The sequence below is a fragment of the Vicia villosa genome, linkage group LG4 (genome assembly GCF_029867415.1).
Source record: "Vicia villosa cultivar HV-30 ecotype Madison, WI linkage group LG4, Vvil1.0, whole genome shotgun sequence".
Classification (NCBI taxonomy): Eukaryota; Viridiplantae; Streptophyta; class Magnoliopsida; order Fabales; family Fabaceae; genus Vicia; species Vicia villosa.
In genome coordinates, this window is record NC_081183.1 from 186,280,477 (window position 1) to 186,294,777 (window position 14,301).

General features: G+C 34.7%; 2 protein-coding genes across 2 annotated transcripts; one reads left to right on the forward strand and one right to left on the reverse strand.

Annotated features, from left to right (window-relative positions):
- Positions 1 to 657: 657 nt before the first annotated feature.
- Positions 658 to 6,823, forward strand: LOC131596373 (uncharacterized). The gene is made up of 3 exons (XM_058869008.1): positions 658 to 907; positions 3,269 to 5,896; positions 5,984 to 6,823. Exons 2-3 carry the CDS (start codon positions 3,270 to 3,272, stop codon positions 6,078 to 6,080), a joined length of 2,724 nt encoding a protein of 907 aa, XP_058724991.1. The 5' UTR covers positions 658 to 907; position 3,269; the 3' UTR covers positions 6,081 to 6,823.
- A 6,153-nt stretch (positions 6,824 to 12,976) lies between these two features.
- On the reverse strand, positions 12,977 to 14,239 carry LOC131598522 (uncharacterized). Its single transcript, XM_058871113.1, has 3 exons — positions 14,224 to 14,239; positions 13,239 to 13,408; positions 12,977 to 13,147 (listed from the first exon to the last, which is right to left on the reverse strand). The coding sequence occupies exons 1-3, from the start codon at positions 14,237 to 14,239 to the stop codon at positions 12,977 to 12,979; spliced, it is 357 nt and encodes a 118-aa protein (XP_058727096.1).
- Between the last annotated feature and the right edge of the window lie 62 nt (positions 14,240 to 14,301).

Sequence of the window (14,301 nt, forward strand, 5' to 3'; positions counted from 1 at the left end):
CTTACTCAAAAAAGAAGGTTGACCTGCCCCAAATCTTGCACTACAAGAAAAAAGCTGATTTGCTGGGTGAGTTTGCCAGGTGATATACACCTTACAAATTATTGCAGTTGCGGGGTGCGTATCACCTCTCAACCTAGTTTTTTTTAAAAAAATATATATAAATGTTTTTCCATCTCGCAAAGTGTGGAGGGAAGGTTGAAATTTTGAAAAAAAATGTTGCAGAATGTTAACCACCCCGCAATAATGTTCTAAAAAAATTATTGAAAAATCAAGTATTATATTTATTGAAAAGTCAGGGTGGCAGGTGAGCAGTTGATGAATTTACTGACACAAAAGTTGCGGAGTGCAATACACCTCGCAAGTCTCAACGCTTTTGTGCGTTGCGGGGTGTAAATCACTTCGCAAGATTTTATGAAAATTTGGGAAAAAAATAAATTGGGTTATTAATGATGATACATAGCAATAGGAGTGCTTCGTCAGACACAAAAGTTGCGAGGTGGGATGCACCTGGCAAGTTTCCTAATAAAATTGGGGGGAAAATTAAATCTGGAAATTAATGGTGGTACATAGTAGTGGGGACATGTGTCAGAAATATTGGCTGGGAGTTTTCCACCCCGCAAACTTTTCCTAATAATCACACGTATCCCTTCCATTTCCCCAGTTTCAGTCTCAGACATTAGAACCATTTCTTCCTCTCTCTCTCTCTCTCTCTCTCTCTCTCTCGTTTCACCAAAAAATACTCACCGCAAACCTCACCAAAAACCCTAAAAATCACATTTTTTCTCCAAATCAACACATCAAGACTCATTGTAAAGTTGCTGGGTTCAAAATATATTTCTGTTGCTGCGTTTTAACTCTATTAGGCGTTGTGTTTCTTCTCATTTTCTTCATCCAACCCATTATTAAGGTACACATATGAACTGATTTATTTGCAATTGATTGTATGAAGTAGTTTAAATTATTATTTTTATTGATGAAATTTGTATGATTTTTGTTTATAAATATGTTAAAAGGTTCAAATATTATCACTAATTTAATTTAGGGTTTTCTAATTAGAAATTAGGATATGATAATTTTGTTTAAGAAGTTATGAAATTAGGATATGTAATTTTGTTGATGAAATTATTGGGTTTACTTGATAGTTGATGTTCTTGGACTCTGTTTTTATTGAAAAATGGTTGAAGAAAATACTATGAGAGAATATGGTGTCGGTGAAGGAGAGTTGTGCTCCTCACACTACCACGTCACTTAGGTTATCTATCTATCTAAGATTGAATTTAGATGGTTGGATTAAGATTAAACAGTTAGGAATGATTTCCGTTACTACAGGGAAGCTAGGTTCCTATGTGTGTACTTTTTGAGACAATACGTGAGAACGAGGGATGCAAAGGAGTGATCTCAAAGTTTTCATTTTAGAGTTGATCTAAGTCTGAGTGAGTTGAAAGTGGGGTTCAGGCTATTTGGTAGACACACACAATGTTGTTTTTATAGTGCAGTTCAGGCTATAAAACATTGTTGACTCTCCCACCCCTTCTCCAGATATATCCATGGCATTTTTCGCTCCTGTACCCTGTCCATGACCACCCATTTGCAGAAACACCTTCTCCTCAGCAACTCTGAAAAATTGGGGTTGCACTTTGTAAATTGGGAACTCCACCGATTGATGGTGATTGTGAGGTTGGTTCCTCTTTGTAAGGGTAGTATAATAAAGTGATTTCAGCATTAGTAAGGCTCTGATAATAAAAATGTTACGTTTAAGGAGTATATTTTTACAGCCGGGCTGGTATGGTTACCCACGATTTCAATTTGTTGAACCGCACCCGCCCTATTGAACCCGTACGAAACTGTCTATTGGACCCGTGAAACCGACAATCCGTGTACATCCGACCCAATTTGGTTTTTTACAAACGGTTGACGCGGATTGGGCCGGTTTTCGGGTTCTTGTCCAGCCCTACACACAACCATTCATTTCAATTCCACCACATACAAAATTACACCTAATAAATTTTTATTAATTCACCATCTTATATATATATATATATATATATATATATATATATATATATATATATATATATATATATATATATATATATATATATATATATATATATATATATATATTATGTATCTATATCTATATACTATAATACATCTTTCTCCTTCTGATGTCTGGTACCAGTAGAACTAGGTAATAGTGCCACTGCCAGAATAAATAAATCTCTCAGTAAAAACGAAATACCAACATCAAATTATTGTTTCATGCACTATTGCATCACAGAAGTAATAACTCTCTTCTTACTATAACAGAGACTCAAAATCCACTAATAATTACTATATATATATATATATATATATATATATATATATATATATATATATATATATATATATATATATATATATATATATATATATATATATATATATATATATATATATATATATATATATATATATATATATATATATATATATATATATATATATATATATATATATATATATATATATATATATATATATATATATATATATTGTGAGTGAGAGAATATATTATTGTTGATACTGTAGATGGTCAGGCATTAGTAATTATATTTTACCCCAAAACCTGAGAGACTTCATATATTACTTAACCTTTGTTGCATTGCATTGCTAAGGAAGACTTTTATTTTTTTTTTATAATTTTCTTTATAGTGAAGCTAATATTAAAGTTTGAGATATAGTTATGAAGATGAAAGCAACATATTTGTAGTAAAGTAATTGTAAGATATGTGATGAAGAACAAACATGAAATGACAGTAGGTAGAATGCAAGAGGGTGTAACATTACTATGTTATTTCCAAATGAAATGATGTGAATATGAAAGATTGAAAAGAAAGTTGAAGAAGAAAATGTAGCTATATTTGCTTCATGACTTTAGTTACATGCATGCTTTTGGTCATTTGGGAAAAAGATTCAAACTATCTTTAATCAGTTCAAGTGTTAAATTAATTTTTTCTTTGATATAAGTAAACTATCTAAAATAAAAACACATACTTTTTTTTTTTTAAATAATAACTTGACATCTCCTTTTTTTTTTTGATGGATATGGCATTTATGGATAGTCTCTCATGTTTAAACATAGAATTATATAATTGATATTATAGTCTAATATGATTACTATGTTTAAACATAAAATTATATAATTGACCAAAATTCCCGAATTGGTTAATTGATTAATATGTTTTGCGATTATTATAATGGATATGATATTGTAAACGTGCAGTATGGAAAATTACAAGTTCTATCGTAGTTGGATGTACGATCGTATGTATGCTGGGAGACGTGGACTTAAACCACTTTTTGAGGAAGGAGTTAAATTGTTTATTACATGGGCATTTGATCAAGAATGTTGTCGGGAAGAGGGAGGAGTGAGATGTCCGTGTCTTAAATGTGGATGTAGACGTATAATAAGTGATCCGAAAGAAGTAGAAACTCATTTGAAGAGAAAGGGATTTAAGGAAAATTATTGGGTTTGGACATCAAATGGGGAAGAAATGCCGATAAATATGCCAGAGACTAGTAATTTCCAACATGGCTCAAGTAGTCGATCACAGATGGAATATGAAGAACAGTTTAATCTACACGATGACATGATTGGCGATGCTTTAGGGGTTAACGTGGCCTACGATGAACAACAAGATAGTGGCGATGAGGAAGAGTTGCCGAATGAGAAATCTCAAAAATTTTACGAGTTGTTGAAAGAAATAAACACGCCATTGTTTGAGGGTTCGTCAGACTCTAAATTGTCTATGTGTGTGAGATTGTTGGCTGCAAAATCAAACTGGAATGTTCCTGATCAGTGTCTGGAATTCTTTTGTCAAATGATGTTGGATGCGACTCCTACGAAAGACAATTTGCCTAGAAGTTATTATGACGCGAAGAAGTTGGTTATGAAGTTGGGATTAGAAGTAACGAAGATTGATTGTTGCATTAGAGGTTGCATGTTGTTTTATGACAATGAGTTTGGTACAAACGATGGAGCGTTAGAGGAATGTAAGTTTTGTAACAGTCCAAGGTATGTAGTTCGCACTAAAACCATTGATCATAAGAAAAAACGCATAGCAGTGAAATCAATGTTTTATCTACCGATAATACCAAGGTTGCAGAGATTGTTTGCTTCAATGCACAGTGCAAGTCAAATGACCTGGCATCATACAAACAAAACAAGTACAAGCACTATGCGACATCCATCTGATGGTGAAGCATGGAAGCACTTTGATCGGATGCATCCTGATTTTGCCGCAGAACCTAGAAATGTCAGACTTGGATTATGCTCAGATGGTTTTACTCCATATGTCCAACAGTCGGGAACTGGATATTCTTGTTGGCCGGTTATTGTTACTCCTTACAACCTCCCCCCTGAGATGTGCATGACAAAGCCTTACATGTTTTTGACTTGCCTCATTCCAGGGCCGTCGAGTCCAAAAGCAGGAATTGACGTGTATTTACAGCCTTTAGTTGATGACTTAAAGAGGTTGTGGATTGGAGAATGTACTTATGACATATCTCGTAAACAAAACTTCAACATGCGAGCTGTTTTGATGTGGACTATTAACGATTTTCCTGCATATGCCATGTTGTCTGGTTGGGGTACACATGGTAAAATGGGATGTCCTCATTGCATGGATAAGACGAAGGCGTTTACATTGGATAAAGGAGGAAAAAGTTCGTGGTTTGACTGTCATCGTAGATTCCTACCAAAAAACCACATACTTAGAAAAAACATGAATGATTTCAGAAAAGGTATAAAAGTAACAGATTTTCCTCCCCCCCGTTTTTCATCAGTTGAAGTATGGAACATGGTACGTGATCTACCAAAATTCACAGACAATGGAAAAGCGATCAGAATTCCAGGATACGGGGACAAACACAATTGGACTAAAAGAAGTATTTTTTGGGACCTCCCATATTGGAAAGATAGTTTATTGCGACATAATCTTGATGTTATGCACATAGAGAAGAATTTTTTTGATAATGTATTTAATACAGTGATGGATGTCCAAGGCAAGACAAAAGATAATGAGAATGCTAGAAAAGACATGGAACTATATTGTAATCGAAAAGATTTAGAGTTGAAGACTCTACCAAATGGGAAGCTATTAAAACCCAAAGCTACTTATAGTCTAACTCCACAAGAAGCCAAGCTTGTTTGCCGATGGTTAACTGAATTGAGAATGCCCGATGGTTATGCCTCTAACTTGGCAAGATGTGCCAACGCCAGCACTGGCAAGGTGACTGGAATGAAAAGTCATGATTGCCATGTTTTCATGGAACGACTTCTTCCAATTGCCTTCAGCTCATTGCCAACACAAGTGCTCAATCCACTAACTGAAATTAGTCAGTTTTTTAGAGATATTTGTGCATCAATTTTAAGAGTCGATGACCTAATTAAGTTGGACCAAGACATTCCTCTCATTCTATGCAAGTTGGAACAAATTTTTCCACCTGGTTTTTTCGATTCAATGGAACATCTTCCTGTGCATCTTGCATATGAAGCTTTTCTGGGTGGACCTGTTCAATATAGGTGGATGTATCCTTTTGAAAGATTCATGGGTGATTCAAAGAGATCTGTGAAAAATAAGGCTAAAGTGGAGGGTTCGATATGTGCACATTATTTGCATCGGGAAACATCTCATTTTTGCTCTCATTATTTCAATCACATGATGTTAATTCCAAGAATCACAAGGAATGAAGTTAATGTTACAGAAAGAAGTCAATTCACCTTATCCATCTTCGGACTTCCTGGTCGTAGTTCTGGAAAGACGAATGTGCACTGGCTGACCGAAAAGGAATTGCAATCTGCTCATGTTCATGTATTGATTAATTGCGTTGAAGTTAAACCATACATTGAGTGAGTATACCAAGTGAATATTTATTTTGAACATATTGGGTTTTAACTTATTACCTTCTAACTTAGTTTTAATGTGTTTCGATATAGGTTATATAATAACTTCCAATATGAACTCACCGGTGAACAAGCAACAACCACTGACATACATGCTTATTTTCCTTTAGGGAAGGGTTATTCCTATTAGTATTCTGGATTCTGGATATGTTTTTGTTGTATTTATATCTGATTCTGATATGGGATCAGTTATTTTAGGACCTGCCATTGAACTTAACTATTTTTCATATGAACAATAACCAAATAGTTTGAACCATGTAAGGAGTTTTACTAGTAAGAACCTGGAAGTAGTTTAGACCCATCTATTGAATGGTATCCGGAGGTAGCTGAGAGGCCAAGGTTTCCAAAAGTAACCGCGACGAGGTTGTTGTAGCCATGGACATGTTGAATTCAGTTTGTATTTGGTAGGTAGCAGTATGTATCTTGCGTTGAGTGGTGGAGGGGAGAGATTGTGTTGTGTTCAGTTTTGGTAGGTAGCAGTATGTTTCTTTTACTATTTCATCTCTTTGCTTTTAATTTTTCTTTTATGATTTCATCTTTGTTTTTCAATTTTACGCTCAATTTTGGTATCATAATTTTAATCTCACAATTTCATCTCTCCGATTTTTTTAGACTATATGTTTTTGTTGTATTTATATCTGATTCTTTTTTTAATACAAGCATGTTAATTGCTAACTAAATTTTTTAATATATGATGATATCCTTGTTGTTGATGTTTGAATAAAATTGTGTGATGACTTGTTGGTTTATGTGTATCTCTTCATAGAACCCCATGCTATTTATTAAGTTTTGATGCTGCCTCTATTTTTCTCATGTGATCCAATAAGTGCATATTTAAGGTTTCTTGAAGTTTAGTTTGATGGCTTCATATTAAAGGTTATATTTAGTTTTCTTTTTTATGGAATGACATTTAGTTTTCTTTTCTATATTTTTTATGTATGCATTTAATGTATTTATTTATGTATGTGTAGGCGGAGTACCAAAGGTTGAAGAAGGAGTTTTTAGCTAAACATCCTGAGTTAGGCGGTCCACGTGGACGATATCCTCTTGATCCGGCTATTGATCAGTATTTGTGGTTGCAAGCAAGTAAGGGAAAGAAGAGAAATGGAAAAATTTATGCTGCAGGGCCTTTAGCTAGCAACTACAAAAAAGGGGATAGGTATTCTTTATTTAGGAGAATTGCAGACGGGGAAGGATCTTCACGTCCTCCGACATTAACCCCTGAAATAACTGAAACAATTAAACAACTAGCTCAGAGTGAAGCAGCACGTGAAAATGAAACATTGAGAAAAAAACAAATGGAGTTGGAGGAAGCATTGAGACTTTCACAAGAGCAAATGATGCTTACTCAACAACAAATTCAACAACAAGTGCAACAACAAATACAACAACAAATGCAACAACAAATGCAACAAATGCAACAATTCTTTCGACAACAATATGGTGGTGGTGGATTTGGAGCGGGTGGTAACCAAAGAGTAGTAGACGAGAATGATGAACAAAACGAAAATAATGCGGACGACCCGGATCCTTTGTGAATATTATTTTGAATTTAAATATTTTGGATAATCATGAATTTCTTTATATTAAATATGCATTTCTTTATATTAATTATGCATTTCTTTATATTAATTATGAATTTCTTTATATTAAGTATGAAATTAAATATTTAGAATTAACTATAAATTTAGTATTGTTTTAAAAAAATGAATTTTAATTATTTATTATATTTATATTATTCTAAATATTTAGAATAATATAAATATATTTTTTTACTATATATGTTACTACTTGCGACGTGAATTAAACAAGGTATGTCAAAATAATTGCCAGGTGAAATCCACCCTGCAAATATTAAATATTCAACTATTGCTGAATGCATCTCACCCCGCAAGTTGCCTAACACACTCTCTGTCACAATGTACGAAGTTGGCAGAACTTATTGGAAAGCGTGTTTGCGGGGTGCTATACACCTAGCAAAGTTGCGGGGTGAAAAGCACAATGCAGAATCACCTGTGTCACCTGCTCTGACTCAACTGAACAAAGGCGCCTGGACCACTTGGAAAGCGTGTTTGCGGGGTGCTTTGTACCTTGCAATGTTGCGGGGTGAAAAACACCTGGCAAATTTGCGGGGTGCCTATCCCCTTGCAAAAAGTTGCGACTAACGTTTTTGCGGGGTGGCTAGCCCACCTCGCAAATGTTGCGTTGCTGGGTGATATTGGTATTTGCGGGGTGGCTTTCACCTGGTAAAACTGAGTTTTTTTTGTAGTGTTGAACCCCTAGGCCCCCTAACACCTTAGCCTTATATACATCCTCCCACCTAACCCAAACAATCTTTACATCCATTTAACACCACCATGGAGAAATATCCTGTGCAGACCAACCATCTTCCCCTAAACTAAAATTCAAATATACTTGAAGAGAAAAAGAAGATAGAAATAACATTCATAACCAAGTTGAGAAGGATAACTATCTCGCAAAGGCTGAAAACCCTATTTCTCCACGAAGTAAGTCTTTTAATAAAAAGCTTGACCAGAGGCTCCCAAGTTATCTCCTTCCTCAAATTCACGCCCATCATAAGCCCTAAATACTTTAAGGATCATGCTAACATGTGCCCTAAGGGCACATGTTAATGATACTATAATTAGAAAAAATTAAATGTAATTAAATGTAATTAAGTAATATTTAAAGTTTCGATACATTGAATGCACGTGTTCCAAAAAAATATTTCTATAAATAACTTATTAACTTGTTCCCTTGGAGCACATGTTAGCTTGAAAGATAACCTAGATTGCAATGAACAAAATTCTCAACCAACACAAAACCGATCCTTTCACATTAATACCAAAAAGTAATCAAAGTAAAAGAACTCAAAATAATATAAAGTGCTGATTTATTAAAATCCTATAACTCAGAAAAAAATTAAAAGTACTTAAAATTAATATAAAATTTGCTTTAAAATAGGTAATCTTTAAATGTCATCATTCTACCAAGCTCTTAACTTCAAATGAATCCCTCTTAAAACAAAAACCAATAGTTTTAGATCTCTCAACAATCAAAATGGCATATGAATGAACAAAGAACTTATAGACAAATAACTAAATGCAAAAAACAGAAATCTGGATTGAGTCACGGAATGACCAAAAGGAATTCTCTAATTGTGTGCACTCTACAACATCTGGGCCAACTCTCTCCAAAACAAAGGCCGGAGCGAGAGGACACCATATCATTGTCTCCCTTCTACCTAATTCTTCTCTAGTTAATCCTCAAGCCAATCCACATTACTGACTTCTCTAAACTGAACAAAGATAATGGTTTTGCTAGCTTGAACAAAAAGCATGATGCAATTGTGTCTTCTCTCTTACACAATTTCTGGACCTAAAAACTCAGAAAATACTTCATATACATTTTTCTTTACATCTGTGCAACACACCATATCTTTCTAACTCAATCATAAAATGTATTGAGTTCATAAAAAAAAAAAAAGAGAATAGAACCAATAACAATAACAACTAAATTGAACAATCTAGAAAATAAAGATTCAACCAAGAACAAAATTTCCCAAAAGAAAATCCAGGCTAACAGATAGAACACAAGTAATCTTTCAAGAACCATAACCGAATGCTCCCCCTGCTATGGGTGTGTGTGCTTGCCTTCGTAGGTTGTAATGACATATCTTGAATCATCTTGATCCCTCTCAACTCTCTTTTTAACATAACACTCCTTCACTTTACACCTAAAATATCTCCTGCAATCATACACATAATGATATATAAAACTATATTATAAATTAATCATAAGGTATTTAATATTGCAATTGGTATATTTACCTGGTAATACCGGTGTTGATGACTCTCTGCGCATACTTTCTCCATCTGTAACCATCATCAAGTATTTCAATCTCTGACATTGTTTTGACTACAACTGGTCTCTCCCAAATTTCCTTCATACAATTCTCTCCTCCACTCATGTTAGTATTTTTTTTGTATACCCTAAAGCTTCATGAAAAGATTATTAGACTATAACCAATTTCTGTTAGTTGGTTAAATATAGTTAGTTGGTTATAGTGAGTTAGTTAGACAGTTATTTTATTCGGTTAGTAACAAACTTCACTTTAACTGATTAATGAATTAATAAATTTATGAATGGTGAGAGAGAAAATCAACTTAACTTTGGTTTGAGTGAAACTGAACTTAGAATCTTTGATTAAGATTTTGAACTCCATAGTTATTGTGAATAGAAACGACTGGTCAATTCAGGTAGTTTACATGGCTCTAGAGAAAATATTAGTCATTACTAGTTTAGTTACTGAATAAACTTTGTATCAACATTGTATAAAAAAATATAAATAAATAAAACACGTAGTACACTAAAATATATAGTTAGATTTCTTAAACATGTGATATGATATTCGATGATCTATTCATGGTAGATTTTTTATGGAAGAGATTAGTCTTTTTATTTTACATATAAAAATAGAACAATGATATTTGTAATTTTTAATTTTTAACCCTTAATCAATATCTTATTTGTTTCTCAATTTCTTGTACTGTCATCTTATTTTACATGTCTACTTTCTCATTAAGATTCTGAATACTTGAGGACTAAGCTTATTTTAAACGAAGGGACTTCGATATCCCCATAAAAAGCAGAAATCGAAGCTAGGTTGGGAACTTGGGATGTAAGGCGAAGTATTCAGAGTCCGCCAAAGTACCAAGGGTTCACCCAAAGCACCAAAGACTCACGTATCAAGAGCACGCTCAAGAGTATCAAGAACTCGTCACGGATAGATAATCTACTCGTTATAGTGGGGTCAAAGAAACTTTTTTCATGCATTAGATTGGGTTTTACAACCGAAACTGGCGCATCACTTGTTCAGACATATAAGGATACATTAGATTTGACCCACATGCCACCCATCTGAAGTATAGGAGATTATGTCCGGCTGACGCGTCTCGCGGTGACCGACGTATGGAAAAAAAGGAAATATCATCTAGTACATGACGGTAGATACACTCTAAATGACTTGATCACATTATTCCCCCTGTACGAGGTAAACATGACATCACGTGGCCAATCTTCAGTGTAGGTGGGCACAACTTCTGATCCGATGATGCGAGTGAAGTGGGAGATAATCCATCCCTGAAAAGGGTCCAGGTACAATATTAAAAGCAAAAGTAACAAATGAATTATAAAAATATTAGTAATGGTAAATTACCGTAAGCAATGTGCAACTTCCTGTCATCTACTTTGTCTTCAAAAGACAACGCTCGCACAACTTCGATGTAGACCAAATAGACGGGCTCCAGTTGTACTCAAGAACCACCGTCAAGTCGATGAAGTACTTAAGGTAAACCACATCAACGTAGGTTTCACTTTTGTCCACAAAAAGTGGACGTGAAAATCTGAAACGAAAGGTAATACCTTAATGCACAAGTCTGGTGGTACTCAACATGCATATCATCACCATCGACTTCCACAACACACAACAGGTGGTCTTTATAGAGCTCTTCCAAAAATTTAAACCTGGCATGAGCACCTCTGGTAGCTACCTAATTTGCAGCCTTAATTGGGTCAGCTTCAAAATGAGTGACCGTCATCTCGGTGGCTTCCTCTCTACTGTGCCTTTTGTGGTTGATAAGTGCAAAAATATCATTATTTTGTGTATATAATTTGTTGCACTTATCGATACTTTTTGTTAATACCGTTTGAATAATTCCCCGTTTTGTTTGTAAATCCGTATACTTTATGAATAGTTGTATTTTCATATACTTTTATAATATTTGATAGTTTTCTATTCATTTTGTAGGTATGGATGCGTATTTGGAGCACGAGCAATAAAGTGTCGAAGACACGGCTTCGAACGCGCGATTTTGAGCAGCTCGTCAACAGATAAGGCTCAAAACAAATATGAGAAAATTCATCAATTTTTTATATTTATTCATTATTAGATAGGAAATTAAATAAGCTTTCCAACGCTTCGAACCAGGCACAAATCGAACTTACGGTTCTCAAGTTATGCCCAAAATAAGATTTCAAAATCTGGTGTAGCACGCTAAGCGGTCTTAGCGCGCGACGCGCGCTCTGAGCGGTTTGGAAAGTCATTAAATAAGAAAAAAAATCATATTTTTTAGGGTTATGCTTTGGGGTATTTGTTCCCAAAGTCATCACAACCATTTTTGAGTAGGGAGAGCTTGGAAACATCAATTGGGGGTTACATCTTGATGATCGGAGGTCAAATTTCTCATCGATTAGTGTTGACAAACCAAGAAATGTTGGTTCTTCTTCTTCTCTTCTCTTTGTATTTCTCTTTTTTTGAGTTTGTATGTAAATTACTCTAAACCCATGGATGTTTGTTACTCTTTCTACTAGTTGTATAAAGTTTGCTTTACAAATCTTAATCGGTGTTTTTTTGATCTTTTTTCTTAATCGCTTCGGATTTATGTTGTTATAGAAATATGCTTCGTGAATCTTGATTAGGAGAATACCTGTTAGTTCTAGATTCTAGACATAGGGTTTGGGGTTAACATCCACATAATATCGGAGTTTAATGCTTCTGTATTGTTCTATCGGTTGAGACATCATCGAAAGAGCAATATAGTTGAACTCTCGTCGGTGTTGCAGAAATGGACATTGATATGAAGGATATGTGGTGATTCTGATGAGTATTGTAGATTGAGTGCGGCGGAGTGATAAATCTAAGTTTGTGAGTAGTAGTTTAGATTCAAACCAGATAAGTTAATCTCTATCAAGAATGTATTTATTTTTCGTTTTTACTTAAAACCAATTTAATCCAAACTTAAGAACTAAGAATCCGTCGAACAGAAGTTCGATAGCACTAATCCCTGTGGACATGATAAATTCCCGGAATAATATTTTCAAAATTTTTGTTGCTTGCCGCTTTACCGATTCAACAGTGGCCCATAAATTTTCCCCTGACAGGAAGATGCAGTAGGCACGAGACATCATCATCCAGGGTGATGTTCATCTCATCAATAGGAAGGTAGAAGATGACATCTATGAATGTCATTTCTCCGCAAATGCCATATACATGTCATCGTTTATTGTCATGTATGCAGCATCACATAAATCGACAAGACCGGAATAGCGAATAAGATCCCTAAACCAATCAAAATTGGGTTGTACCAACTCAAATATCTTCCTATCGTGGTTTATCGATTTCAAACACGGACGATTCTGTAAAAATAATATCACCATCAGTCGTGATTCAATTAGTTTAAAACAAATCTATTGCAAAATTAAATAAATATACCTCTCATTCCCATACATGTCCAGCAGCATGGTCTGCATAGCGACGAAGCAAGGAGGTGTCATATGTGCCTCCTGGATTACTCTTTAAAGGGGCATCAACAACAGATTCTTTCTGGGCTTCAGAGGCATCAAGGACTTCATGTACTGCTTCATCATCTGGGAGCTCGTGGTCTTTCTGGCGGCCCTCTGACGTGGTGCAAACGCAGTTTAGGACACATGACCGAGCCTAATTCTGCCAAGGTTATTTTTCACTCATTGCACATGCGTTACAAACAGACAGTCACATCACAAATTTATCCAGAATTCAGCCACACATAAATTTGGAGATGCATCTCCAAAAATAGTTTAGACAGAATCCGGAGATGCATCTCTGGATAAAGTCGTGATTTTCTCTGCTATGACAGCAATGCAACTACTGTCATTACACTGCAAATAAATGTCAATGTATGTCCATTTAGGCTACCTATTTTCAACTCTTCTACTATCTAAATGTAGCTAAAACAATTTATTTTTTCTAAAGCATCAATTCAACCATAAAGAAAGAAAGAATTTTGAAAAATTTACCAAATCAAATGGATGAAAAAAATCTTAAATGAATGAGAAAGAGCTTCAATGGTAGAAACTTGAACGGATCAGAACTTGAATGGATGTGAGAGCTGAAATGGTCTTTTTTTAATACTTTTTATAAAAGGAAGGGGGAAGTAGTGAAAGGTTTGATGTGATTATATGACATAAATCTCCATACCATCCACTGAATTTTGAAGTAATGGTGTGTACGGAGATGTATCTCCGGACTCACCTTTTACGCATACGGAAATACATCTCAAGATTAAATTTTGGTAAAATTATGGTACCTCATCAACTTGTAATGAGAGGTATCTAAAAAAAAATGTTTTCGAAGATGCATCTCCAAACGCAGTTGAGACTTTTCATAGCGGTGAAGGAACACCCCTAAAGATGAAAAGGAATAACGCCCTAAATTTTTGACGAAAAAGTTTTACCGTGTATTATAGTCATCCCGAGTTGAAGTTTCTATAGTGCTGTTGTGTAGGCACTGGAAGAAAAAAAACTATCATTGA